This window comes from Chrysemys picta, chromosome 3, assembly GCF_011386835.1.
Source record: "Chrysemys picta bellii isolate R12L10 chromosome 3, ASM1138683v2, whole genome shotgun sequence".
NCBI classification, from domain to species: domain Eukaryota; kingdom Metazoa; phylum Chordata; order Testudines; family Emydidae; genus Chrysemys; species Chrysemys picta.
The window spans coordinates 9,690,644-9,718,056 of record NC_088793.1 but is presented as its reverse complement, the minus strand read 5'-3'; the positions used below and the strand labels follow the sequence as shown (position 1 = coordinate 9,718,056).

General features: G+C 43.4%; 1 protein-coding gene across 13 annotated transcripts in view; it reads right to left on the bottom strand.

Moving 5' to 3' along the window:
• Positions 1–27,413, bottom strand: part of HMBOX1 (homeobox containing 1) — a 135,523-nt gene that overhangs the window by 39,357 nt on the left and 68,753 nt on the right. For 11 of the 13 annotated variants that reach the window (XR_010600045.1, XR_010600046.1, XR_010600047.1 and 8 more), the window contains exons 3-5: positions 15,062–15,541; positions 12,785–12,870; positions 5,493–5,603 (exon numbers count right to left, since the gene is read on the bottom strand). Coding sequence is in view for 10 of the 13 variants with exons in the window: in XM_005290644.4 (XP_005290701.1) it covers positions 5,493–5,603; positions 12,785–12,870; positions 15,062–15,541 (677 nt within the window). In the remaining 3 variants the exon portion in view is untranslated. The remainder of the gene's footprint in view (positions 1–5,492; positions 5,604–12,784; positions 12,871–15,061; positions 15,542–27,413) is intronic. The other 2 variants (XM_065590122.1, XM_065590123.1) reach the window with 1 other exon arrangement.

The following is a 27,413-nucleotide window of genomic DNA, read 5'->3' as shown; positions in this document are numbered from 1 at the left end:
GCCTTTGTCAACAAGAGTGAAAAGCCCCTTCTATCGGATGCCGTTCCCATGTGTAAGAACCTAGACACAATGATCACATCACCTCTCCACCTTTCCTTTGACAAGCTGAACAAGTGAAACTCCTTAAGCCTCATGTCGAGGAGCTGGAAAACAAGCTTTACGATAGTTTTTGTGGCCCTCCTTTGAACTCTCTTGCGTATTTCCAAACCTTCTTGAAGTCTCGACACCAGAACTGGACACAGTGATCCAGTAACCATCTTTGAGTGTTTGGAGCAGGGGTGGCCAACCTGAGCCTGAGAAGGGGCCAGAATTTAACAATGTACATTGCCGAAGAGCCACAGTAATATGGCAGCAGCTCCCCTCAGCTCTCCCCCCGCCCCCGCTCCCAGAACCTCCCACCCACCGGCAGCCCCGCTGATCAGCGCCTCCCCCTCCCTCCCCGCACCTCCCGATCAGCTGTTTCGTGGCGTGTAGGAGGCTTGAGGGGGGAGGGGAGGTGGAGGAGCAAGGGCATGGCAGGCTCAGGGGAGGGGGCAGGGCCTGTGGCAGAGCCAGGGGTTGAGCAGTGAGCACCCCTGGCACATTGGAAAGTTGGCACCTGTAGCTCCAGCCCCGGAGTCGGTGCCTATACAAGGAGCCGTATATTAACTTCTGAAGAGCCGCATGTGGCTCCGGAGCCCCAGGCTGGCCTCCCCTGGTTTGGAGAGTACTCAATGCAACCCTAGTGCTACACTAAAGAAACAATAACATTTTTAAAAGTGCCAAGCATGATGGTTTTTCCAGTGTGGACACAGGCTTATTGGGACCTGCCCTGAACCCATCTCATTTCACAGGCCACTGATTTCTTATCACGTGATGATAACTTTTGGTCATTACTGAGCTGGGCTGGATTTGAAACCGCAACCTAGACAGTGAAAGACTCCCTGCAATTTAACAGAGAAGCCTTTCATTTAGGTACAAGCTCTTCAGCGCAGGGATCTGTTTTCTGTGAAACGCTTAGCACACTTGATGCACTATTAAAGACCAATTATACCATCGCCACCCCAATACAAAGCTCCTGGGATAGCCAGCATCTTACTTTTTCATAAGCTTTTCTTTTAGAGCCAGACAAGGGCTCCCATGGCATTAAAATTATGGAAAATGCTTCATGTTGCTGAGAACTGCCTCTCTTCAACCTGGCAGCACACCTTGTCCAAGATGACTATTACTGCCTTCCTATTAATTAATTGGCAGGAAGAAAAAAAAAACCCAACAGCTGAAATGTGGGCAATCAGTAGTAGTCTTGTAGTCTTAACACACCGTTTCTACAACCTGCCTGGCTCTGTCACAGCCCAAACAGAGAGACGATGCCAAGGTTAATAAGCCATGAACATCTCACATTGCCCCCTGCTCCCAACCAATCTATTAAGGCCAACCTTAATTTTTTTATTTCCAAACATGGGTCTGGGAAGATTTGTTAGAACAATGCAAGACTTCACTGATGCAGTAATGCTTAAATTTGGTTCCAAAACACATTTATAAAGTGCCAAACAGGTGCTCAGCCCTCCACAAAACGTGACATGGTCCCTGCCCCCAAAATGCCCTAACTCAATAAAAAAGTATCGCTGTTAATTAGATTCAATGAAAGACATTCCAGTGTCAACTGATCTTAATATTCTGCACTGATTATTTCTTTACAAAAAATCTGCCTTCACCCGCATCTGCAACTGCTTCCATAAAGAAAAACACAAGTGCTAACACATACAATGATCTGTCAGTTTTGCAGCATTATCATTAACTCCAATGTCCTCTCCTCCGGAAAACCACTGATCATCAAGTTGGGAGCAAGATTATTATATATACACCGCTACCCCGATAGAACGCTGTCCTCGGGAGCCAAAAAAATCTTACCGCGTTATAGGTGAAACCGCGTTATATCGAACTTGCTTTGATCCGCCGGAGCGCGCAGCCCCGCCCCCCCGGAGCACTGCTTTACCGCGTTATATCCGAATTCGTGTTATATCGGGTCACATTATATCGGGGTAGAGGTGTATTATTATTATTGCATCAGAGTTAAAACATTTCCCATAACTAGTTTTCTTTCATAATAAACTAGTTTATCTGAGTATCAGAGGGGTAGCCGTGTTAGTCTGAATCTGTAAAAAGCAACAGAGGGTCCTGTGGCACCTTTGAGACTAACAGAAGATGCATCTGAAGAAGTGAGGTTCTTACCCACGAAAGCTTATGCTCCCAGTACTTCTGTTAGTCTCAAAGGTGCCACAGGACCCTCTGTTAGTTTATCTGAGGCTGTTTGAACAACAGTAACAAGCAAAGACAATAGAAAGATATAGAGACTGTCCACGGAGAAAAACTAAACAGCGAAGAACACATACCATAGGCCAAACAAAGCTGGGAGTCAACAAAAGCTTTGGAGGATCTGAGCCCACTTCTGTATTAATAGCGGCAAACAGTACAAAATCTTGTTGTTCTAAGGCTTCAGAACACAAAATTGCTAGATTAGTAGATGCAGGACTCTATGCGAGTGATTTAAAGCAAAACCCACCTATGTAGCACTGCAATATAACTAAAAAGAAATGTCTCATTTTTTGCTGTATTTATATTTCTTTTCTGTCTCTGTCTTACAGTAGCATCTAGAGACTCTATCATCATATTGGTGCCGTACACACATATAGCAAGAGACAGTCCCTTCCCTGAAAAGCTTACAGTCTAGTTAGACAAGTCAGACAAAGGAAGTATTATCCCCACTTTACAGATGGGAATGGAGGCACAGAGAGTTTAAATGTCTTGCCCAAGGTCACACAGCAAGTGTGCGAGAGCCAGGGGCTGAGCCCACATCTCATGAGTCCACTGTCCTTAACCATAAATCCATCCTTCCTCTTGAGGTCCCAGGTTGATTTTATCTGCCTTCCTGGCCCTTCAAAACTGTTCCTGTTCTACAGGAAGGGAGTGTCTTTTTCAATGTTTCTCAGCTGAATTCAGCCTGCGAGATTCCAAAAAGGGACAGGTCTGTAGATATTAATTTACCTAAATAAGAATTAAGCTGAGAAGGAGAAACTAGCTCCCATGCCCCACTGTCACCAAAGAACTCCCAATTCCCAATGTGACACCACAGCTTGGAGTAAACGAGTCACAGAAGGGAAAGGAATACAGTTGTCTTTCCAGCTGCTGGCATTGTAGGGGAGACAGGAAGAAGAAAAACAGACAAAATGAAGCATGCCTCTCTGTGGAAAGTTCGAAAACAGAAAAGGCACATGCTGATAATTTAATCTTGTGAGTTCTTCGGAAAAAGGGCCGTGTTTTACTGAATGGTCGTACAGCACCAAGCACAACGTAAGTTTCTTCAGGCAGGAACCATATCTCTGTCTGTATGACGTATTCACCATTAGCACTCAACCAATATATATTAATTATCCACTGGCTGGCCAGTCTGGACTGCAATACAATCGGTTGCGTGGCAACAGTTCAAAGCAGCGGATTGGCCTAAAAAAAAATAAAAAATCCCCTCGAGTAGAAAATTCGAACAGCTATGGAAAAACAAAGGTTTTTCCAAGGCTCTCTAAGTAAATTGAATGTTCTATTGGTCCTAAAGGGAATTTAAAGGCATCAATGCAATCCCTTGGCATAGGTAAGTGTCACTTTGTCTTTACAGTACTTGAAAAGGCTGTGTAAGGTCCCTTATGAAAAACCAAAATTAAAAAACCCCAGTCAGCGGCTGTTGAAGAAAATCTCTCCCATGCCAATACAAAAAGAAAAGAAAAACAACAACAGACAAGTCCTCACCCAGTCAGACAGTGAAGTAGAACTTTAGAATTTAACATCAATTCATTTTGATTTAAATTGGTATGTTCTCATCAGAAATCAGTTCTGAGGAGTGAAAAGACACATAGGAAGATATGGGGGAGGGAGGTGTCACTGCTGAGTTTAACAAAGACTCTCTTAGCATGGCCCAGAACACACTCTCACAAACAACCCCAGGCAATACTATAGCAGAAGGATCTATAAGGTTATAGGAAACAAATCTAAGCAGCAGTTTCAATCTTCAGGAGAGGCCGTACCCTGTTTCTCAGCTCTTTCCAAAAGCTCCAGTCCTCTTTTCCTGTCAGTTTTTGGGCCATATCTTCTGTCAAAGGGGAATTTCTGGGAACTATTCCACGGGGTGGAACCTGAGAATCTGAAGGCAGCTGATGCTAAAACTTGTTCCCAGTAACCTTACAGATCTTTAGACAATGCCAATTGCAACATCAACAGGGATTGTAAAATTGGTGTTCCTCACCGATCACAGCAAACTGTCAGCACCTCCCTCCCCTGGGCGCATTCACTCTCTGAACAGCATTTCCAGATGCTTGAGAGAAAGGACAAAACTCAGAACTGTGTTTGTCTGAACCTAGCTGACCTTAAATTAAAGTATTCCTGGACCAATTAATGTATGAAGCCTCTTAATGTGCGGTTTACACACACAGCACTGGTTTTCAGAATCTGGTTTTACTGGTTTTACTTAACAGAACTGGGTCATGAACAGACTTTTGGAGCAAAGTTCACAATAGGCAGACACTGAGTTTTGATTCCCTTTAAATCAATTACATTTCAAAGGGAAGACAGCTGGCACAGGGTGGGTATAAGCAGGCTTCAGATTAAACAAAGGAAAATTGAGGCTGATTAGTATCAAGGTGGTAGCCAAGGACTGTGGGATTGTCTGCCAAAAGGGAGTAATGGAAGCCTGGGTCAAGCAAGAAACTACAAGGAAGAATCCTGCAAGGGGACAGACTAGATGATAACTTCACAAGTAACACTTCCATCCCTTGTTTCTGATTTTCTACACCCACAATTGAGTTAGGACAATGGAGAACTTTACTTTCCCTCTTTATATCTGAGCTCTCTTTTGATTTTTCAGAGGAGAAGCAAGCAGGCTTTGCAAGACAAATCTTGACACCATCATATCCCAACCACAGGTTCAGGGCATCATCCAAAACCCATGAAAGTCTACTGAAAGACTGCCATTGATTTTAAGGGGCTCTGGATAGGTCCTTAAACTTCCTATTGTTAGTTTATATGACACAGCTATTTTCAATGCCATGGCAAGTTTCCTTCTCTTGATCCAACAGAGCTTATCTTTTATTTATATTGAGAGGCTGGGTGTAGATTTAAAGCCAAGCTGATCATACCTCCAACAGAGACTACATAGTCCCACACTTCCAGAGGGTGTGAAAATGAGTCAAGCAACCAAGAAACAGGCCAGAGCTGAACAGCTGGAGCGGCAGTGCTCTGGGTCACTTGCTACAACCAAAAGTTTACGCTTAAAAGCAGTTCTATTCACAAGTAGACTTAGCCCCATCCCTCCCACTTTCCAAAAAGTCACTCAGTTACGGGATGCCACCTCTTGGAAGGTGCTTCAGTACAGCAAGGTGAAGTGAACGATCAGTGCCACTCACAAACATGACCCAGGGTTTATTGCAGAAATAAAACCTTTGCTTGTTTTGTTTTCTTTTGTTTACCAGGGTTTGTCTTCTCAAGCTGGTACCATCTGTAAAATGCCCTTTTCTTTTGTTCACTCAGGTCTGACCCCTGCTGCAACAGCCAATGAGAGATCCGGCTCTGGCTGATACCTACAAGAAAGAAAGAAAGAGAGAAAGAGAGAGAGAGAGCGCTTTTGTTCTATTTAAATTTTGAATGGATTCAGTGCTAGTGAAAGGTACTGGCTTAAGAGGCCCAGAAACTGAAAGCTAATATTTTATACATAGAAAAGGTACACGTTTCAAGCCTCCCCCACAGCGTCCCACCAGTGTACCTCAACTTTTGTCCTTTATTATTTTTGACCTGACTCAGACTCCATACCCACAGCAGGCAGCGTAGTCCAGCAGTTAGTGGAAAGTTCACCAGACTTTGGAGTGAGGAGATCAGGGTTCTATTCCTAGCTCGGCCACTGACACTCCTGACATGACTTTGAGGAAATCATAACATCGAGGTGCCTCAGTTTGCCATCCTTAAAATTGGAATATTGGTACTTACCCGTCATTGTAAAGTGCTTCGAGATCTACAGACGAAGAAGGTTATTGAAGTGATTATGAGGATAAAATGCTTGCGGTGCATGCGGAGCTCAACAATAAGGTGAAAGTAGAACAGCAGTTTGTGATATACAGATATTAGTCCAACAGAAAATGAAGTCATTCACTGCCAAGTCATATCTCATAGGCCAGAAATAAAACCAAACCCAGCTGTCAGATGATAAACCGCTTCCAAACACTATTGACCTGGGCTGGATTAAACCCTGTGACCTAGAGGTGAAAAGTTCCATCTCTCTAAGAGAAATTTAAATCAGACTTACATAAAAATAGTACGAGGAGAAAATTTCCCAGAAGCTGAATATATTTTTTCAGAGTGAAGTGGAATGCAGGATCAACATCCACATTTCATCCATAACACTGAAGGACAAATTAATTAGGACACAAACCAAAACTAACCAGTTTCACAAGTAAAGAAACAGGACTCGAAACCCACTCGGATGAGACTCACATACTCATTCGTGATCACCACAAGCTATTCCAAGAACTTATATAATTCAGCGTTCAAATGGCTGAAGCAGAAGGCTAACAGAAGGGGCAAAGGAAATGCCAAGGGTGCATTCTCAAGAAGGCTGTTCAGCCATTAGAAAGGGTTAACATACAAACTCTCTTGGGGATTAAAGTTCTAGGAGGTGCTCACAGTAACAATATATTGCTAAACACCACCTGTGCCAACTCTGTTTAGAGTTATAATACACAACACGAAGGTTGCTTTTCATGAGGTACTCACACCTACCTCTTCCATCTTGTGATCTCATGATCATATTTAACTTATGAGAAATAGGCCCCTGGAGTTTTACATTTTTTCTAATAAGGGATTTTTTCCTAACATGTATTTTTGAGTTAAACAAAGATACTAATAACGTTTCAGAATGATTCAAAATCTTAGGGGAGTCCAATTTATATGGGTTAACTCCAACTAGGTTTTCAAAAATCATAGTTATGTTCCTAACTAGCCTGCATTATATATAATTCTAGAGCTACTAAATTTCATTTGTCCTGCAGGAAAAGGGTGGGTTTGGTTTTTTAAACAGGAACTCCTTTGTGTTCAACAGAAATCCTTGTGCAAGGATGTGGGAGAGAAATTGAAGGCTCCATGAGTATATTCTGACTGGCTTGCTGCAGGCAGGACTGTATGCTTTTATTGTATATCCATTTTGTATTCCCAACCAACCTCTCTCAGGGACTGCCTCTGCCCTATCTATCTATCAGAGATGGTGCAAACAGCTGAGGCAGTCCCACTTAGTCATCCCTAAGGTTGAAATCATGTCAACTGGAAGCATGTGCTCAGTGAAGGGACCTGGTTCTGAAACCTGTCTCCTTTGGTGTTCCATCACAGTCCATATCAGGCCACTTTTTAAGCACAGAGCTACATGCCTTAAGTGTTTGGCCTCTCGGGTGTGGTTTCTCAAGTTGGATGAGTTTTGTCTGTTGATGGGTGAGGGCAGCATTAGTTTATTACCTGGTTTCTAAGTACTGGGGTCTGCCTTTAATTATGTAATAAAAACATTGTGTGTACGGCTCTTTGGTAACAAAGTAGGATATAAAAGCAAAGTATTGGATACTACAGTTATGGATACAGAACATATTTTCATAATAATATATTGGGGCATCTACGCTTTGCCCGAGAGGCTGCACTGGCAACTTGCTACACTTGTTTTGTATAAAATAGTACAGATGGCAGCTACCTAATACACTAGTGCTGCCTGCAAACGTTCATGGTAACCTGGTCCAGTGGTTGAAGCAAAGGAGTGAGAACCAGGACATCGGGATTCTATTCCCAGCTTCACTACCGACTCATTGTGGTCTTTGGTACGTCACTCTGCAGTCAGTCCCTTTCTGTAGAACGGAGCTTTGTACAGGATCTTGAAATGCACCGATCAGAACAGAGCTCTTCTACAAATTCTATGCACACTACGTCAGGTTCAAACATAACATGCTCTGGAATGACTACTGCATCCCAGGACCTGCACTTCAGAATGTTGTGGGCTGCATCTCATCTATATCAATACACTAACTCCAAGTAATCACTCCTGTTGAGAATCAGACCCTTTTCTCTCTGTCCACATAGCTAAAATTCTTGTGCAGGCCTCATATCCCAGTCTCTGTGGTTTCCCCAACACCCATATCACCCTCAACCCTCCCATCTCCAGCCCATACAAAATGCAGCTGCTAAGATCATCTTCCTCGCTCACTGTTTCGATCACTCAACTTTTTTGAGTTCTCCATAGGTTCCCCTTTTTCTACCGCATCACTTTCAAACTTCTTGTGATCACTTTCCTCCCCAACTCTTCATCTATCTTTGTCAGTTCAGATCGGATGCTCTCAGGGGCAAATATTGTAGTTTCCACCGTTAGAAAAATGCTAGCACATTTTGGATGCTAATGCAAATTAAATAATACTTTGTATTTATGAAATGCTAACTAAGGCTACTGGGAATTATTTCCTCTGAAATATACAAATTTGACTTGTCATTTTTTATTATTTGTATCATGATCAAGTCTAGAGGCCCCAACACTGTACATACTACACAAGCAAGAGATGATTTCTGCCTCAAAGATCTTACAGCCTAAATAGACAAGTATTATTATACTCACTTTACAGTTGGGACACTGAGGCAGGCAGAGTGTGACTAGCCCAACATCACACACAAAGTGAGTGACAGAGCCAGGAATTGAACCTAGATCTCTTGAGTCCCAATGTAGGGCCTTAACCACAACTCCACCCTTCTGTTATTTATTTTTAATGATGTCCTCATAGCAAAAACAAATAACAAAAAAGATTATTTGATTGTGATAACTGTTTCTTGTTCCTAAAAAATTGGTTTTATACAGTGGACTCACCAGAGCACTAGGAAAGGGATGCTTCTCAATCCAACACCAGTACCATCCAGTTACATAGCTTCTAATCCTGCTATTTCAGGAAATTACATTGGCAGGAAAAAACTGCTGCCAAAGGCAAATTCACAAAGGTAATTATCTGGAGCATCTAATATCCGGCTGTCTGGAAAAAATCTCTCAGACTGACCCATGGCTCATGAGGAAGACCTAGGTCCTTTGGTCTCTGGGCCAACAAGCCAGGAGTACTGTACATCATGATGAGGGCACTCAGCTTTGTCATAGAAAACTCCGGGGGGAGAGGCAGTCACAAAAGAGCCATGGCAAATTCTGATAAGTTTGACATTTTAATGAATATTTGTCGCTTGCCTGCAATTCTGTCCCCCTTCCTGCTCCTCTCCATGCTCCCACTTTGCCCCTGCCCTTTCTTTCTGCCAGGTCTTTTCCCAGACTCACTGGCAGGTTCCAGTTCAGAGATGATGATGATAACTCAGAGATATTTCCCTAGACTGCACTGCTCCTTGGGCCACGTCCCCCAAGCAGATGATTTGGAAGAAAATTTCCCTCCCACATGCCAAAGAGGCAGCAAAAACCAACACCAGGAGAAGGCAGGCAGAGAGAATCGCTACTCTAGTGTGTTCAATGCATACCTGCTCACAACCCTGGAGATTGCTGTTCACACAAGCCCCTAATAACTGCTTTTCCCCTTTCTCTCACAGATGGGTGCGTTCATCCTCTGTGGCTGTCATTTTTTTTAATGTCCCTTGCAAAAAAGTATATAGCCGCACCTGGAAACGATGGGATTTGGACAGTGCTTAATTTGTAATGAACGAGGTGCCGGGGCTCAACAATTAGGTGCCAAGACTCAAGCAATTTTTTTACTTTCATAACTGACACAGCAAGCCCAGAGATGCCTACGATAGTCCTGTGACTCCCTCTTGGGTTGGGACCCCCAGTTTAAGAAATGCTGCCCTAGTACCTATAACCACTTGGTTCAGGGGCAAATTTTCAGTGCTTATCACAACAGATTTAATACGTGACCCTCTCCGTTATTGTTAATGGGGATTTGGCATCTCATTCACCGCATGCAATGCTGAAAACCTACCCTGGAAGGGGGTAAAGCTGCAACTATGTTAAAGGAGTTTCAAACAACAAGATGGGAAATTCAGCAGGAACTATTATTAGCTCCTGTTTATACTGTCATTTTTCTTATCAGTAGAAGATTATTTATACAGCTCCCAACCCAAGAGCTTCTTGTTTATCTTATTACAGAAACCATTAAAGAAAGTTGCTATAAAAAGCACGTTCTGTATTTAGTACAAGCGCTAGTAAATGTTCTGCTGGGTTTTGCTCCTTATCAATCGTTTCTTTATTTCCTAGTCACCATTTCATAATTTCCTTTGCCATTTTTCACTCTGTTCTCTTCTGACACTACAGAGAACTTCACTGTGGGCCTTCCTCATTTACTACTCCATGTCAGTTTTATTATTTGATCACTTCATACATTTATGGTCATTAAAAAACAAAACAAAACTAAGTTGGGGGAATATGGTTCAGATTGAAAGGCCTACATTGTACTACCTCAACAACGGAATTCAACATTCAGCTACAATTATATATTTTTTCTCTCCCTTCCTTTTCCCACCATCCCCCTCACCAGCGATGGAGAAATAAAAGGAAAAAGTCATTGCGTGCTACTGCAGATGCATGGTAAACAGTGTATTTTTTTGGTATGGTGCCTTTCGTACGAACTCTATTCCAAAACACTTCACAAAAATTAAACAGGATCCCAACAAGGGCAGTTGGGACCAAGGGTCAGAGCAAACGTGAGGCTGGGAGAAGTGGAGGAATTTGCAGTCAGGTTCCATGGCAGGGTCAACACCGAAGGTTGGAGTCCAAGCGAAGTTTCAGGGTATGGGTGAGGAGACAAAGTCCAAGGCAAGTCAAGGTCAGAGCAGGGAGCAGAAATTATTATGGCAATTGCAGAAGATCCACACTGTTGCCTGGATACTTCCTGGAACGCCCCTTGGGTCTGTATACGGTGGGGAGCCAGTGAGGAACGATGAGGCTGCTGCTTGTCAGACCCCTTGAGACGGGGCTGCCCACGGTCTGTGTCTACAGCAGGATGTTGGGCCATAGAACACAAGCTGGTTACAGCTGCTGCTGAGTAGGATCGTGGAGATGTCAGCAGCACGGCAGCTCTACAGACCTGGGTTCTAGACCTACGGGGGGTGGGGTTACAAATAGCTGCAGTGGAGGTAAGATTAGGCAAGGGAAAAGGAGGTTTTCAGAGGAGATTTTAAATGGGATGGAGGGAGACAGGAAAATAGTCCCAAATGGCAGAAGATTGAGCAGAGAAAGCTCTCGCATCAAGAACCGTAAAATTATGTGACGAGATGGGGAAGAAAAAAAGGGGGCCTATTGCTGGCAGATAGAAGGAGATAAAGAGTCATAACCTCAGCTGGTGCAAATCAATTTACACCAGCTATGCTGAGTTACATGAGCATAAGCCAAGTTACTAGGTCAAGATCTGTGATTTGAAATTGACACATCTACCAAACAGCTAACAGTCACTCACTCACGTGCTCATCCCTAACAACTCACTTGTAGAATACCCTTTTTAGGAGAGACTGGGGGAGTTAAAAGTTTACACCTGGAATCCTGAAGCAATGTCCTTCAATAGAGCTGCACTGTCCACATTAGCATTTTCTTTAAAGGCCTAACCGACTGGCAATGCCAGCAGGTAAAGCTGTAGGGGAGGGGTTCATACATGAGGTAGTCTTCTTTGGTCAAACTGGGATTTATAACAAGAGGGCCAGAAATATGCCTAATTCTGGAAAGATCCCAGGACTGCGTCTTGTTTCTTTTCCTTTCCTTGCAGCATCTGCCTTTGTAAACTGAGAGTGGGTGCACCGGAAGAGGTGGCACACTGCCCAAGCATTTGTTCGCTCTCTCTTCACATGGGGGAGAGATGGAAAAGAGCTAGAACACCATCTAGACCATTTCCCCATCAGTGCAGGATCATTTCCTACAAGGCAATTTTTTAGAACTTCTCCTCGCACAATAGTTTGGCACTTCTAGTCACATTTTCTTTTTTAATTATCTGACTATTTCAAGACGTCTATTCAGGCATGGTTCTAAAAATAAATAAATAAATAAATAAATAAAGGTCAGGAAGAGTAAGTTGTATGTTTTGTCTCCAGTTGTACTTCTGATTCTGCTACCAACTCTTTGTATGGCCTTGGCCAAGCCACTTAAACCTCTCTGCAAAGAATTAATCCACATTTGAACAGTGCTTTGCAAACAGAGTGTTGTGTAGAGGTCTAAATAGTTTTATGGAGGTCTGCTCACTCATCCCTAATGCCAATGGAGAAAAAGAGGGAAAGAGGAAGAAATATGGTACTTTCCCCTTTGAAACAAGGTTAGAGTTAATATGGCCACTCCCTCACCCCTCAATCTGCCTTTTATTATTATTAGCGACTCAAGGACAAGTGGACAAACTCTCACAATCAGTCTGCTAAGTGCACTGATGCCAGCCATGGATACATTCCCAGATATATATTTGTGTATATACATTTGCCACATGTAATAGCGTAACTTCAGAATTAAAGCAAACGGTTTTAGTTTTAAGATAGGAACTCTGCGCTTATTGCAATGCTGTAAAATAAAATTTGCTAGAAAAAGCCACACACAAAAAGTGATTCACTTGGGAAGTTCCATGATGTGCGGGACAATGGGTCTTAAATCAAAGGCATACATTATCATGACTAAGCTGACAGATCTGCACTGCAATGCAGAAAGCCAAGCAATATTCCAACATCTGCACTAGCACACACAGGCAGCTAGACACGGGACCCAAAATGAATAAAAGGCTCTTCAAGCTCTTACCTGTTACCTGTGCAACAACTGCTTGGGAAATCCTCCGATTGGCAAGAAAGGCTTTGATTTCCTCCTTTATCACGCTGCTGTCCCTCCTACCAAAACAAAACAACAACAAAACGAGAGAGACAGACAGGCCAAAGGGCACTCTGAAGATGTAAAATAGTTTTGTTTCCTTTGCTTAAGGGTGGGGGCCTCTGCCTTGGGGGGGGGGGGGAAAGACAGGCAAAATAGCTCACCAGTGGACACTTCTTTTAATGAGTGTCATGTTTGATCAAAGCATCCCAGCAGGCGGATGGATGACTCATAGCCTATATAATTCATAGTAGGTGTAGGGCTGCCATATGGAATGTACAAAGTTTCATTACACAGGGATGAATAAATCTCTCACACCAGCATTAAAACTCAGTCATAAAATGAAGCACAAAAACATAAAAGATAGCAGGGTCTGCATGGTTGGCTCCACAAATGAGGATATCGACAAGCCCTCTCAAACAACAGGGCTGAAGGAAGGAAGGAAGAGATTTTGCAACCTCCACCCCAACAACCACCCTCGCCCCCAAAAGCATGGTGGGTGGGTGCACTGAATGAAGGAATACCCGTCAGCGTTATATCCCTCCTTTTTCTGGAAGGATTATTTTTAAAAAGTGTGGAGAGACGGTACAGAAGGGACTGAATAATTATGCTAAAAGAAAAAGAGTTTACCGGTTTCATAGGGGCTGTAATGTGCAGCAAGCTTAAACTGCAGGAAACAAATGCCTGTGAAATTCAGAATCGGTTTTGTTTGGCTTTTAAAAATCAGGTAGGGTTTATTCCTGGGTAACGTATTTTTTCTTTGGCTTTTTCTGAGCAGGGTTCGGTGATCAAAACTGTAATGTGAACAGCCTAGACTTGGAAAGTGTGAGTAAAACACAAAAACTGAGGGTTCATCATCTCTTCTACGGCCAACCCTCACCCTCCACACAAGAAAACATGGGACATTCCAACTTGAACAAGCACCAAACACTATCTGGAGCATCATGCTCGTGAACCCCCAATCTGACAACAGGTAGATTTCACCAAAAGGAGCGCCTGCCTACTGCTACACTCAACTCTTTCAGATCCCCCACGACGCTGAGCCCAAGAGCATGACTAACCACCTCCTTTGTGTTCTTCCCACTCATTTCTGAGCCTCCTTGACCTGCCACCACACCTTCACTCGGTCCCTCCTTAAAACTCATGTCCTCCAGGGGTCTGCGACCCCCAGTCCAATATTTGCCAAGTATACATGAGAAAACATACCACTCCAAAACAACCAATAAATCATAAAATACAAAAAAACCACAACAGAATTTAAGACACATGCTAAATTTCCCCACTCATTCTGCCTCTTGCTGGAGCCATGTTAAGATCATGGATACTTTGGGGGGGAGGGATAGCTCAGTGGTTTGAGCATTGGCCTGCTAAACCCAGGGTTGTGAGTTCAATCCTTGAGGGGGCCACTTAGGGATCTGGGGCAAAATCAGTACTTGGTCCTGCTAGTGAAGGCAGGGGGCTGGACTTGATGATCTTTCAAGGTCCCTTCCAGTTCTAGGAGATAGGATATCTCCATAAAAAAAAAAAAAAAAAAAAAAAAACTCCCCTAACCTTTCCCATATTGCTAAATGGAAGGGGTATCCTGCCTAACAAGGAAGAAGCCCCTCATAGGGAAAAAAAGATGACCACTGATCTTGACTGTAAGCTCTCCATAGAGGAGACATGCCTTTTCATAATTGTTTTTATTTCAGTGCTGCCATTCTTGGCCCTACATAAACACACAAATAGAGGCAGTCCTGCCCCCAAGGAGCTTACTATCCAAAAGGCAGATAAGACATGATATATTGCAAGTTCTTAAGGAAGGCATTAACAGAGCCATTTCCCTCTTCTCCCATACAACATTGGGAAAGAGAAGGCTTTGGACTGACATGAGCCAGTGGTGGAGAATCTCACGGGAGAGGAAGGCTGTTTCCAAGGGATTTGAATGTGGTGAGGATGGAAACAGTGTACTGAGATGAGAAAGTCAATCCAGGCTTTGGAAAAAACAGACTGAAGAGGGATCTGTGATGTAGCCCAGGACAAATGTGCACAAAGCTTTGAAGGGGAGGGTGGCCAATGGAGGATAAACAAGGGGATAATTATCTAAGGCACCCCTCACACTATTGACAATACATATAACCATTAAAGTACCTCCCCTGCCCCTGAGATGCAGTTCTCCTCTTAAAGGGTTCGTCAGGCTGATTTACTGAACCTTCTACAAGTTTTACTAACCTCATCAATTCTTCCACTTTGTCATCTACGTCCAAGTCCTCTTCAGAGGCTTCAAAACTGTACGACCTTTGAGCCAAGCTGTTTGCAAGTGGATAGCGAGTGGGCGACATCTTCCCATTGAACGCTGACAACCTCTCGTTACTCTCCCTCCCATTCTGATTAGTAGTGCAAGGCTGTGGGGAGGTGTCGTAACTGTTGCTAGGTGACGGGGACATCCCAGAATGCTGAGTCTGTGTAGAAGCTGTGGCTGTAGAGGAAGATGCTGGGACATTGTTGGTACTGTTGCCATAGGAACCGCCTCCATAGCTAGACCTTCTTCCAAACTTGTCACTATGCTCTTGATCGAGACGGTCCAAGGTTTCCAAGGCGTGGAGGATTTCGTGTCTGGTCATTCCAGTACGTCTCAGGCGCTGAAGCAGATCTATCTGCTCTATAGTAAATCTGGGTTCATCTGTGTAGTGAGACATGGTTTCCAGCAGCCTAAAAATAAGGTGAAATGTGAAGGCAAACAGTTTAGTGCAAAAGCTATCTATGGGACACGAACAGCGCCTCAGGGATGGCACTTAACAGAAGACAATAGGCCTGATTCTGGTCTCATCTATACCAGTGTAAATCATGTAAGTGAGAAGGCAAGCAGGCCCAATGAGTGGAATCCCTCACCCATTGAACTCGACAGCAAAGCTCCCATTAACTTCAGGTTGACTGATTGCTTCTGGTAAAGGATAACTTTGCACAGTTTTCAGAGAATACCTCACTCTCTTACTTCAAATCCCGCCCAACATACCTCTGGATTATTGTCCCGCCCCCAGCTCCCTTTTCTGCTCTCTTATCTTCAATAAACATGCCTTATGGAACGTCGACAGTTGCTCCATAATTAAGGCTGCAATTGAGATTCTATTAGAGGCCCAATTTTGCCCAACCGCCAAATCCCCCAGCAAAGTCCCATTGGTAGAGCCCTGCATGGATACAAAATGTATATCCACATCTGAGCCGCAAACATGGTCCGTGGATATAAAGCGGATATCCGTAGATTTGCAGCGTTTTACCCACTGGCCTCGAAACTCGCAGGTTAGCGCTGGGCCAGAGGTACAATTTTTCTAGAAATATTCAGTGATTCAGAAAAGGATTCACGAGTTATGATTCCTAACATCAGAAGTATGACGAGTTCAAGTAGTCTTAACTTTCTTGAAGGAAGCTAAAACCCAGTTTCTTGAACTTCCCTAATTGAAATCTAGTGCCCCCCCAGCACCAATGTTTAGTTGATTGAAGTTCGATTTCAGAAGTTGTTAACTTTTGAATCTGGAATGTTGCCATGGATCACCAGACTTGACAAGCAGAGTGCAGCATGTCAAATTACTGTTAGAGACCTGAGCTCTTTCATTTAAAGGAATAAGGCCCCAGCCTTGTTCTTTGCAAAGGCAGATGTCATGTGTAATCACTAGGGAGGCTTGTCAAAAAAACTTTTTTCCTCCTAAACTTTGAAAAATGGTGGATAATATCCTAAGGCTTGCTGGGTACTCCGCCTTCCTGGCAGGCCTCAGCAGATCCATGGGAAATGCCATACGACCCCTTAAACTTTCTCCCCTCAAGTCCCCTCACAACAGATCTTCTAAAGTCTGCAGGAAGCAGGGGCCCTTCTTTCAGCCATTGGAAGGTGGTGGCTGGAGGTCAGAGAGCAGCATGAGAGTGGGGCAAAAATTATGAGGCATTCTCCCCTTCCTGTGGTCTTACAGAGTCGGGCGGAGGGGAGAAGCAATGGGAAACTCTCTGAAGCTCATTGGAGTCATCCTGGAATTCCAAGCATGGCAGTGGTGGGAGAGAGAGCTGACAACATACTAAGTGTGTATGGGGAACCCTAAGGAGCATATTAAAACCAGTGGGGGAATGGAGCCCCGATGAGAATCCCAAACCTTTCCAGGAGTGGGGCTGGCTGCCCCAACAACCCTGCTCCCTCAATGAACTCGGTGTTTATGTCTTTCCCTGGGCCAAAGGCACACAGAAGCTGCAGTGACCTGGCAGTTCCCAGCCCTGACTACTACTGGGGTTGGTGTGGGTAAAGGGGGGTCTTTTCCGGGCAGTGACACCCCAAGCTGGAGTTCTGTGACCTGGGGGAGAGAGATGGGCCACGCTAGAGCCACGCTGCCATACCATGATGCTGATACAGGGTGCATGGGTCCCTTTAAAAAGGGTTTTGCCCTTGTAGATGGAATCCCAGGGTAGAGAGGGAGGGGCACTGACGCAGAACCTCCCGCCTCCAGTCCTGCACTGCTCCTCACAACGGTAGAAGTGGCTATGGCTGCGTTCTTAAAAATGATTAAATGAACAAATGTGCATTTTTCTTCTGAAGTCCGCAAGTGTGTATGTCCTCACAACTGCTCCGCATTGCTGCTGCCACCAGAGGACGGGTGGGTGGCTAGGGGGAGGAGGATTCATGGGGACTCATGCCCCCTCCAGGTGACCCTAGATGAGAGGGTGGGATCAGGCTGGAGTCACGCTCCCAAAGTTGCTCTCCTGCTGCCACTGGCAGTGTATCACTCCCATGAGAGCCTGACTTTTATGGCTGATTAGTATTAATTTCTCCAATAAGGATTATTTTAAATTTTTTAAAAACTGCTCCCAACTTAGTCCACTATAAGCAGAGTGTAACAGTCAGTGTAGAAATCTAATCACTGAATGGAATTGCAAACAATTAAGAGATGGAAGCCAGCTCTCAGTCCTGAGGGACAATGAAATTATATATAATGTAGGGAATATCCTTCTCTGAATTCCATTCCATTTGTTTGTCTTTCTATTACCAAGGTGCCCTGAACTGTACACAGTGTTCTAGTGGTTGTCCGGTCAGTTGTCTATACTGCAAAACAAAGGTGGGTTAACCCAGGTTTGCTAAATTCGAGTGAAAAATAGCAGTGAAAACATAGCAACTCCAATTTTAACTTGGGTTAGCAACTTGAATTCAACCCCAAGCTTTAACTCAAGCTGCTACCCTAAGCTGCCATATCTTCACTGCTATTTTAACTGGAGTCAGCTTCTGAAGGTTAGCGAACCCATCTTAAGAACACACACTAAGGCTATGTCTACACTGAAACCGCTACAGTGGCGCAGCTGTGCGGCTCTAGCACTTCAGTACAGACACTACAGTAAATGGGAGGTTTCTCCTGTCACTATAGTTAATCCACCTCCCTGAGACGCAGTAGCTTAGTTGACAAAATAATTCTTCTGTTGACCTAACCTTATCTACACTGGGGGTTAGGTCGGCTTAACTACGTCACTCAAGGGGATGGATTTTTCACACCCCTGAGTGACAGAGCTGAGTTGATCTAAGTTTTTCATGTAGACCGGGCCTAAGTTTGTATCATGTACCTACCAACCCTTGGGTTCACAGCACTTTCCAGTTTAATAACGTCTACAGTTTTAGGCCAGGATCCTAAAATGCATTACACCCAAACAGAGCCCCAGGGACTTCATGGGCTCTGGCAGGACTGGGGCCTTAATGTGCTCTAAGTTCTCTTCCAGAGGTTAAAGGGTGGCTATGACTCCAAAACATAGTTTTAAAATGTGTGGCGCTTCTCCATAGTAAATCCTCATTTGAGAGAATTTAATTCATAACCTTTTATTTATTTTTAGATTGTATTTTCCTCTTTTTAGTCTGACCTCCAATTTCTGACTGAAGGCAGGGAGGGTTGTTCTAATGCAAAGAAAGGGAGCAGATTCAAATTAGACACTTAGGGTACATCTACCTTTTGTTGGGAGGTATGATTCCTAGCTTGAGCAGAGAGGTACCTATGGTGGCTCTGCTCGAGGCAGCATGCTAAAAATAGCAGGGTAGCATGGGTGATAGGTTGGGCTAGCCACATGAGTACATGCCCACCGGGCCCCTCTCTGACACTGCCTGTGCTACCTCAACTACAGTGATATTTTTAGCATGCTAGATCAAGCAGAACTAGCGTGGGTGAACTGAGGGTAGGTCTACACCTTGCTGCTCCAGCAGGAATTCCAGCTTGAAGAGATGTACTCGCACTAACTTTGACTGAGCTAGCCCGGTGAAACTAGAAGTGTAGCTGCAGTCACACAAGCAGTGGGAGGAGCTAGACACACTAAGTACAATCCCTTCTGAGATGCTAGGAATATACTCAGCACGGCCAGCCCCTCCCGCTACACTTCTGTTTTGAGCGCCCTCGCTCAATCAGAGCTAGTGTGGGTATGTTTCCTCGAGCTGGAATTTACATCTTCCAGCTCCAATGTAGACACACCCGAAGACTGGCACTATGCCAGGCAAGAGAAACATTCGCCACAGCCTGCAAGGAGCCAATCAGCTTTTGGTTTATCCAGTTTTCCTTTCCCAGCTCTCCATCACTTCTCAAAAAGGACCGTCAACAATTCTGCAAGTTTGTTAGTTAGTTGTCTTAAGCTCATTCTCACATGCTTTAAATTGTGAGTCAGACACCTAAAAACCACGAGCCAAGATTATTATTATTATTTTTTTTTAAATAATACACATGAAAGACTTATTTGCTTTGTGGATTTTGAATGGCAGGTCACATTTTCAAGATCTTCTGCTCAACCATGAGGACTACAAACTTGATTTTGTTTTTAAATGAAAGATGAGCTTCTCACATATCCAAATGCAAGAGCTGGGACTTCAAGAAAAATACCACATAACGTGAGACTGACAATAAAATTCACAAGGGTTGGCAACACTAGAACACATTCAATGTTACCAAGCATCCATGGCATTTTAAAGAATAACTATACTGAGTTTTTAATATAGTCGTTTTAACAATGTCTTAGTTACTTTCTAGTTCTTCATACCTCCTTTTCACTTTCCTTGTTAAAGCCCAATTTACAAAGCAGTGAAGCAAACCAGCCACTTTAGAATAATTAATTTCATCCACCTCATTAATTAATGGACAATCTCTAGTACTTTATCCCCACATATGTTTGTATGAGCCTCTTATTCTCCTTAACCCCTTTGGCTAACATTAATTCAATTTGCTTTGTTTAGTGCCCTCTTTTTCCTGCAAGATTTAACCAACTGTGAAAGGATCAGCAAGCAAAACTAAGGTGGGGGGGAGGATGGGGGAGAAAGGACTGCAGGTACCCTGCACGAGTTATGGCTATGATGGGCTATGGCTGTCAAACTTTACTGCCTATATAATGAAATATCTGCAACCGTTGCAGATCTTCTGTTGTAATCATGTACTGTATCCTCTGACCAGTTACCAAAAGCCAGCCTGATGTAAAATACTAGTGAAACATGGTGTATGTCAGTTTTGAACCAAACCATTTAAAACCACAGAACCTATTTTGGCCATGTTTACTTAGATTCCAAATAGAAAAAAATCTAAAATGCCAAGTATATTTGTATTTCCTATGTGGAGGCCCAATCCTCAGCTGATGCAAGGCGGCAGAGCTCCATTGGTGGGCCCATGGTATCTAAATATTTATAATGCACCTAAGATAGACAAGGTGAATGAGATAATATCTTCTATTGGACCAAGTTCTGATGGTGAAAGAGAAAAGCTTTCGAGCTATACAGAGCTCTTCTTCAGATCTTGACCACAGCATACCTATGGATAGAAATTCCGTGCTTAAACAATAAGAGTATAGAAGTAGGAATATACTACCGACCACCTGACCGGCATGGTGATGGTGATTGTGAAATGCTCAAGGAGATTAGAGAGGCTTACAAAAAACAGAAAACCCAATAATAATGGGGGATTTAAACTATCCCCATAGGGAACATGTCACCTCAGGATTGGATCCAGAGATAAAATTTCTAGACACCATTAATGACTTCTTGGAGCAGATAGTCCAGGGACCCACAAGGGCAGAAGCAATTCTTGATTTAGTCCTAAGTGGAGCACAAGATCTTGTCCAAGAGGTGAATATAGCTGAACTGCTCAGTAATAGCAAGCAATGTGATTAAATTCAACATCCTTATGGCGGGGGCAGGGGGGGAAGAGGAGCAGAGCGCTAGCATTTAAGTTAAAAAAGGGGAAATACACAAAAATAAGGAAGCTAGTTAAATGGAAATTAAAAGGAACAGTCACAAGAGTGAAATGCCTGCAAGCTGCATGGAAACTTTTTAAAAACACCATAACATAGGCTCAAGCTATATGTCTACCCCAAATTTAAGAAAAAAACCCAAAAAGGACAGAAAAAATGTCACAATGGCTAACCACAGAATAAAAGATGTAGTTAGAGACAAAAATACGTCTTTTCAAAAATAGGAAGTCAAATCCTACTGAGGAAAATAGAAAGGAACAAACTCTGGCAAGTCAAATGTATAAGTATAATTAGGCAGGGCAAAAAAGAATTTGAAGAGCAACTAGCAAGAACCATAAAAACTAATAGCAGATTTTTTTTTTTTTAAGTACATCAGAAGCAGAAAGCTTCCAAACAATCAGTGAGACCACTGAATGATAGAGGTGCTAAAGGAGCACTCAAGGAAGACCAGGCCATTGTGGAGAAGCTAAATCAATTCTTTGACTCAGAGGTAAGGGAGAGTCCCACACCTAAGCCAGTCTTCTTAGGTGACAAATCTGCAGAATTCTCTGAAGTGGTCAACTAACATGTGGACAAGAGTGATCAGTGGATAGAGTGTACTTGGACTTTTTCTGAAAGCCTTTGACAAGATTCCTCACCAAAGGCTCTTAAGCAAAGTTAGCAATCATGGGATAAGAGGGAAGATCCTCTCATGGATCAGTTACTACTACTATATACATCTACCCCAGCAAAACACACACCCCTGACAGACTTAAGTTACACCAACAGACGTGCCGGTGTGTACAGCACTATGTCAGCAGGAGACACTCTCCCACCAACATAGCTACTGCTGCTCATTGGGAGTGGTTTAATTATGCCACAAGAACCAGGGGTCACACAATGAAATGAATAGGCAGCAGGTTTAAAACAAACATAAGGAAGTACATCTTCATACAATGCACAGTGAACTGTGGAACTCGTTGCCAGGGAATGTTGTGAAGGCCAAAAATATAACTGGGTTCAAAAAGGAATTAGATACGTTCATAGAGAGTAGATCCATCAATGGCTATTAGCCAAGATGGTCAGGGATGAAGCCCGTGCTCTAGGTCAGCGATTCTCAAACCAAAGTGGGTCAGGGCCGCATTTTAATGGGGTCACCAAGGCTGGAGTTCGACATGCTGGGGCCCGGGGCCGAAGCCAAAGCCACACTGCCCGGGGGCCAAAGCCGAAGGGCTTCAGCCCTGGGTGGTGAGGCTCAGGTTACAGGCCCCCGGCTTGGGGCTGAAGCCCTTGGGCTTCAGCTTTGGCCCACCTGGGCCAGCGGGACTCAGGCAGACTTAGGTTTCAGTCCCCCCTCCAGAGGTTGTGTAGTAATTTTTGTTGTCAGAAGGGGGTCGCGGTGCACTGAAGTTTAAGAACGCCTGCTCTAGGTGCACCTAAGCGTCTGACTGCCAGAAGCTGGGACTGGACGACAGGGGATGGATTACTTGATGAATAGCCCTGTTCTGTTCATTCCCTTTGAAGCATCTGGCACCAGCCACTGTCAGAAGACAGAATACTGGGCTAGATGGACCTTTGGTCGGACCCAGTCTGGCCGTTCTTATCTTCTTATCCCAACCAAAAAGGTGCAGAAGGAAGATGTGCCACCTCTGCAGCATCGTTCTTTTGGGCCCAGTCCTGCCAAAGCCACTCCGTGAATTCAGGCTGTGTTGGTAGGATGGCTGCTCTCCATACCCTCTCTGCCTCCTCTGGCCCTCTCTGTAGTTTTAAATTCTCCCCCTTTACAGGTTGGAAACCTCCTTGAGGGACCAGCAGACTGAGTGTGGCCTCCCCAGAATTAACTTCTCCTGAGGGAACCCCAGAGCCAGGCAGCTGGACTCTCGCCTCTGAGACTCTGCTGACTGAGGAGGTGGAATGCCTGGCCAGATCCAGGTAACTCTGTCCTGTTGTGACAACTTGGCCTACAAATATACCTGAATTGTGAGCTCAGCTGCAAGGAGTATGTCAACGTTCGTAAGATGTTACATTAATCTGCAACAACAAACGTGGATGGGAAAAATACAAAACGGAGATGGAATAACTGAATGGGTAAACAAAAAGGCCAAGTTAATATGATTCAAGGACTGTGTTTAAGTTATGCTTGTTAAAAACAGGAGATATGAAGCCAGAAGTTAATGAACCAAAATTGGTATGTCAGATATTAGGCCTAATTGGAAGGCAAGATAATGAGGGGATGGCCTATAACAGCATTTAAAAGAGAACTGGATAAATTCATGGAGGTTAAGTCCATTCATGGCTATTAGCCAGGACGGGTAAGGAATGGTGTCCCTAGCCTCTGTCTGTCAGAGGGTGGAGATGGGCGGCAGGAGAGAGATCACTTGATCATTGCCTGTTAGATTCACTCCCTCTGGGGCACCTGGTGTTGGCCACTGTCGGTAGACAGGATACTGGGCTAGATGGACCTTTGGTCTTACCCGGTACGGCCGTTCTTATGTTCTATTTCACCCATCATTCCCTTTTTGGGTCCTTAAAAGAAAGATTTGGTGGGGACAGTATGAAAAGAAAGAAAGAAAGAACAGACAGAAAGAAAGAAAGAAAGAACAGACAGAAAGAACAGACAGAGGCTACTGGAGTGAGCTTCACCATCATGGCTGCCACCCTTACTGTTTCCTAGGACACTGGGGCTAACATCATTCTGTCCCTAAGAAATGTCCTGGCCAGAACGGGCCAGAGAGAAGGATCCAAATGACATTGTCACCCCTACCAGATCCAACTAAATCCCAAATATCATCTGGGATAACAGGTATTACCATTCTTAATACATCTAAGGCTTCCAGACAAGTGGGCTTTTCCTTTTAAGACTGGACTTAACAACAACAGCAGCAACAACATCTCTAGCCCATCTCAACTACCTTCATCTATTTCCCCCACAAGGACAGTTACTACCATCTTTGATACCATCGAAGAGTCTGTCAAGCAACAGGGAGGGGTTCCTTTTAAAAACTCCAGCTGAAGGGAAAGGGAACCAGGGATGTTGTTAAAATGAAAGCCTTGTTTAATACTTTACATTTCACATGCTTTAACTGTTTTATCTTCTTTTCTGAATCTTTAATAAAAGGTTAAGAGGATTTTTAATGGTGTGTTTGCTGTAGTGCTATGCAGGCTGAGGTCTCTATGTACCAAGCCCTGGACCTCATTTAACACTGTTTAATGTTAGACAGTGACAGGGTTATGTTAATGCCTTTGGCTCATTTATTCCATCTAAATCAATACAACAGCCCCCACTTCCATGCCCCAAAAGAAGAAACTGCAAATCTAAACATAACATTTCCCTGCCCCTGAAGAACCGCAGGGTCTCAATGCGTGGATGAGACGATATTGTAGGGAGGAGAGGTTTAGATTAATTAGGAACTGGGGAGCCTTTTGGGAAAGGGGGAGCCTGTACAGGAAGGATGGGCTCCACCTAAACCAAAACAGAACCGGACTACTGGCACAAACTTAAAAAGTTTGCAGAGCAATTTTTAAATTAAGGGCTGGGGGAAAGCCGACAGGTATGGAGGAGCATGTGGTTCCGACACAGACTCCCCTTAGGGGAGGATCTATTAATGGAGATTCTCTATATCCTAGTAACAAGGAGAGGATGGAAGATGATAAAATATAGGTAGGAGCTGATGAGAAACAGTCAAATGAAAAACAGTCCCATTGAATTACATCACGTAATGGCTGAGAGCTAAAAAGTGACCTTTTTTCTAAGTGCTTACATACAAATGCTAGAAGTCTAAATAATAAGATGGGTGAACTACAGTCCCTCGTATTAAATGAGGATATTGGTAGAATAGGCATTACTGAAACTTGGTGGAATGAGGATAATCAATGAGACACAGTAATACCAGGGTACAAAATATATCGGAAGGACAGAACAAGTCGTGCTGGTGGGGGAGTGGCACTAGATGTGAAAGAAAGAGTAGAGATAAATGAAGTAAAAAATCTTAAATGATCCAAACTGTACCAGAGAATCTCTATGGATAGTAATTCCATGCTTGCATCATAAGAACATAACAATAGGGATATGCTACCAACCACCTGACCAGGATGCTGATAGTGACTGTGAAATGCTCAGGGAGATTAGAGAGGCTATAAAAATAAAAAATCTCAATAATAATGGGGGATTTCAACTATCCCCATATTGACTTGGTACATGTCACCTCAGGACGGGATGCAGAGATAAAGTTTCTTGACAGCTTAAATGACTGCTTCTTGGAGCAGCTAGTCCTGGAACTCACAAGAAGAGAGGCAATTCTTGATTTAGTCCTAAATGGAGCACAGGATCTGGTCCAAGAGTTGAATATAGCTGAATCGCTTGGTAATAGTGACCATAACATAATAAATTTAACATCCCTGTTGTTGGGCAACACCAAAGCAGTCCACCATGGTAGCATTTAATTTTAGAAAGGGGGAAATACACAAAAATGAGGAAGTTAATTAAACAGAAATTAAAAGGTACAGCGCCAAAAGTGAAATCCCTGCAAGCTTCATGGAAACTTTTTAAAGACACCATAATAGAGGTTAAACTTAAATGTATACCCCAAATTAAAAATATACTAAGAGGACAAAAAAAAGTGCCACAATATCTGAACAAAGTAAAAGAAGCAATTAGAGGCAAAAAGATATTCTTTAAAAAGTGAAAGTTAAATCCTATTGAGGAAAATAGAAAGGAGCGTAAACTCTGGCAAGTGAAGTGTAAAAATATAATTAGGAAGGCAGAAAAAGATTTTGAAGAACAGCTAGCCAAAGACTCAAAAAGTAAGATACATGAGAAGCAGGAAGCCTGCTAACCAACCAGTGCGGTCACTGGACGATTGAGATGATAAAGTAGCACTCAAGGACGATAAGGCCCTTGTGGAGAAACTAAATGAATTCTTTGCACTGGTCTTTACGGCTGAGGAGGTGAGGGAGATTCCCCAATCTGAGCCATTCTTTTTAGGTGACAAATGTTAGGAACTGTCCCAGGTTGACGAGTCATTAGAGGTGGTTTTGGAACAAACTGATAAACGAAACAGTAATAAGTCACCAGGACCAGATGGGATTCACCTGAGAGTTCTGAAGGAATTCAAATGTGAAATTATAAAACTACTAACTGTGGTATGTAACTTATCATTTAACTCAGCTTCTGTACCAGATGACTGGAGGATAGCTAATACAACACTGACTTTTAAAATGGGTCCAGAGGTGATCCTGGCAATTACAGGCCGGTACGCCTAACTTCAGTACGAGGCAAACTGGTTGAAACTATAGTAAAAAACAGAATTATCAGACACATAGATTAACATAATTTGTTGGGAAAGAGTCAACATTGTTTTTGTAAAGGGAAATCATGCTTCACCAATCTATTAGAATTCTTGGAGGGGGTCAACAAGATTGTGGACAAGGGTGATCCAGTGGATATAGTGTACTTAGATTTTCAGAAAGCCTTTGACAGATTTCCTCACCAAAGCCTCTTAAGCAAAGTAAGCCGTCATGGGATAAGAGGGGAGGCCCTCTCATGGATCAATAACTGGTTAAAAGATAGGAAACAAAGGGTAGGAATAAATGGTCAGTTTTCAGAATGTAGAGAGGTAAATAGTGGTGTCCCTCCGGGGTCTGTACTGTGACCAGCACTGTTTTACATATTCCTAAGTGATCTGGAAAAGGTGGTAAACTGCAAGGTGGCAAAATTTGCAGATGATACAAAACTACGCAAGATAGTTAAGTCCAAAGTGGTCTGTGAAGAGTTACAAAGGGACCTCACAAAACTGGGTGACTGGGCAAGAAAGCGGCAGATGAAATTCAACATAATCCCAACTCTACACATAAAATGATGGCGTCTAAATTAGGTGTTACCACTCAAGAAAGAGATCTTGGAGTCATTGTGGATAGTTCTCTGAAAACATCCACTCAATGTGCAGCGACAGTAAGAAAAGCTAACAGAATGTTGGGAACCATTAGAAATTGATAGATAATAAGACAGAAAATATCATATTGCCTCTATATAAACCCATGGTACACCCACATCTTGAATACTGCATGCAGATCTGGTCGCCCCATCTCAAAAAAGATATATTGGAACTGGAAAAGGTTCAGAAAAGAGCAACAAAAATGATTAGGCATATGGAACAGCTTCCATATGAGGAGAGATTAATAAGACTGGGACTTTTCAACTTGGAAAAGAGATGACTAAGGGGGGATAAGATTGAGGTCTATAAAGTCATGACTGGTGTGGAGAAGATAAATAAGGAAGTGTTATTTACTCCTTCTCATAACACAAGAACTAGGGATCACCAAATGAAATTAATAGGCAGCAGGTTTAAAACAAACAAAAAAGTCAGTA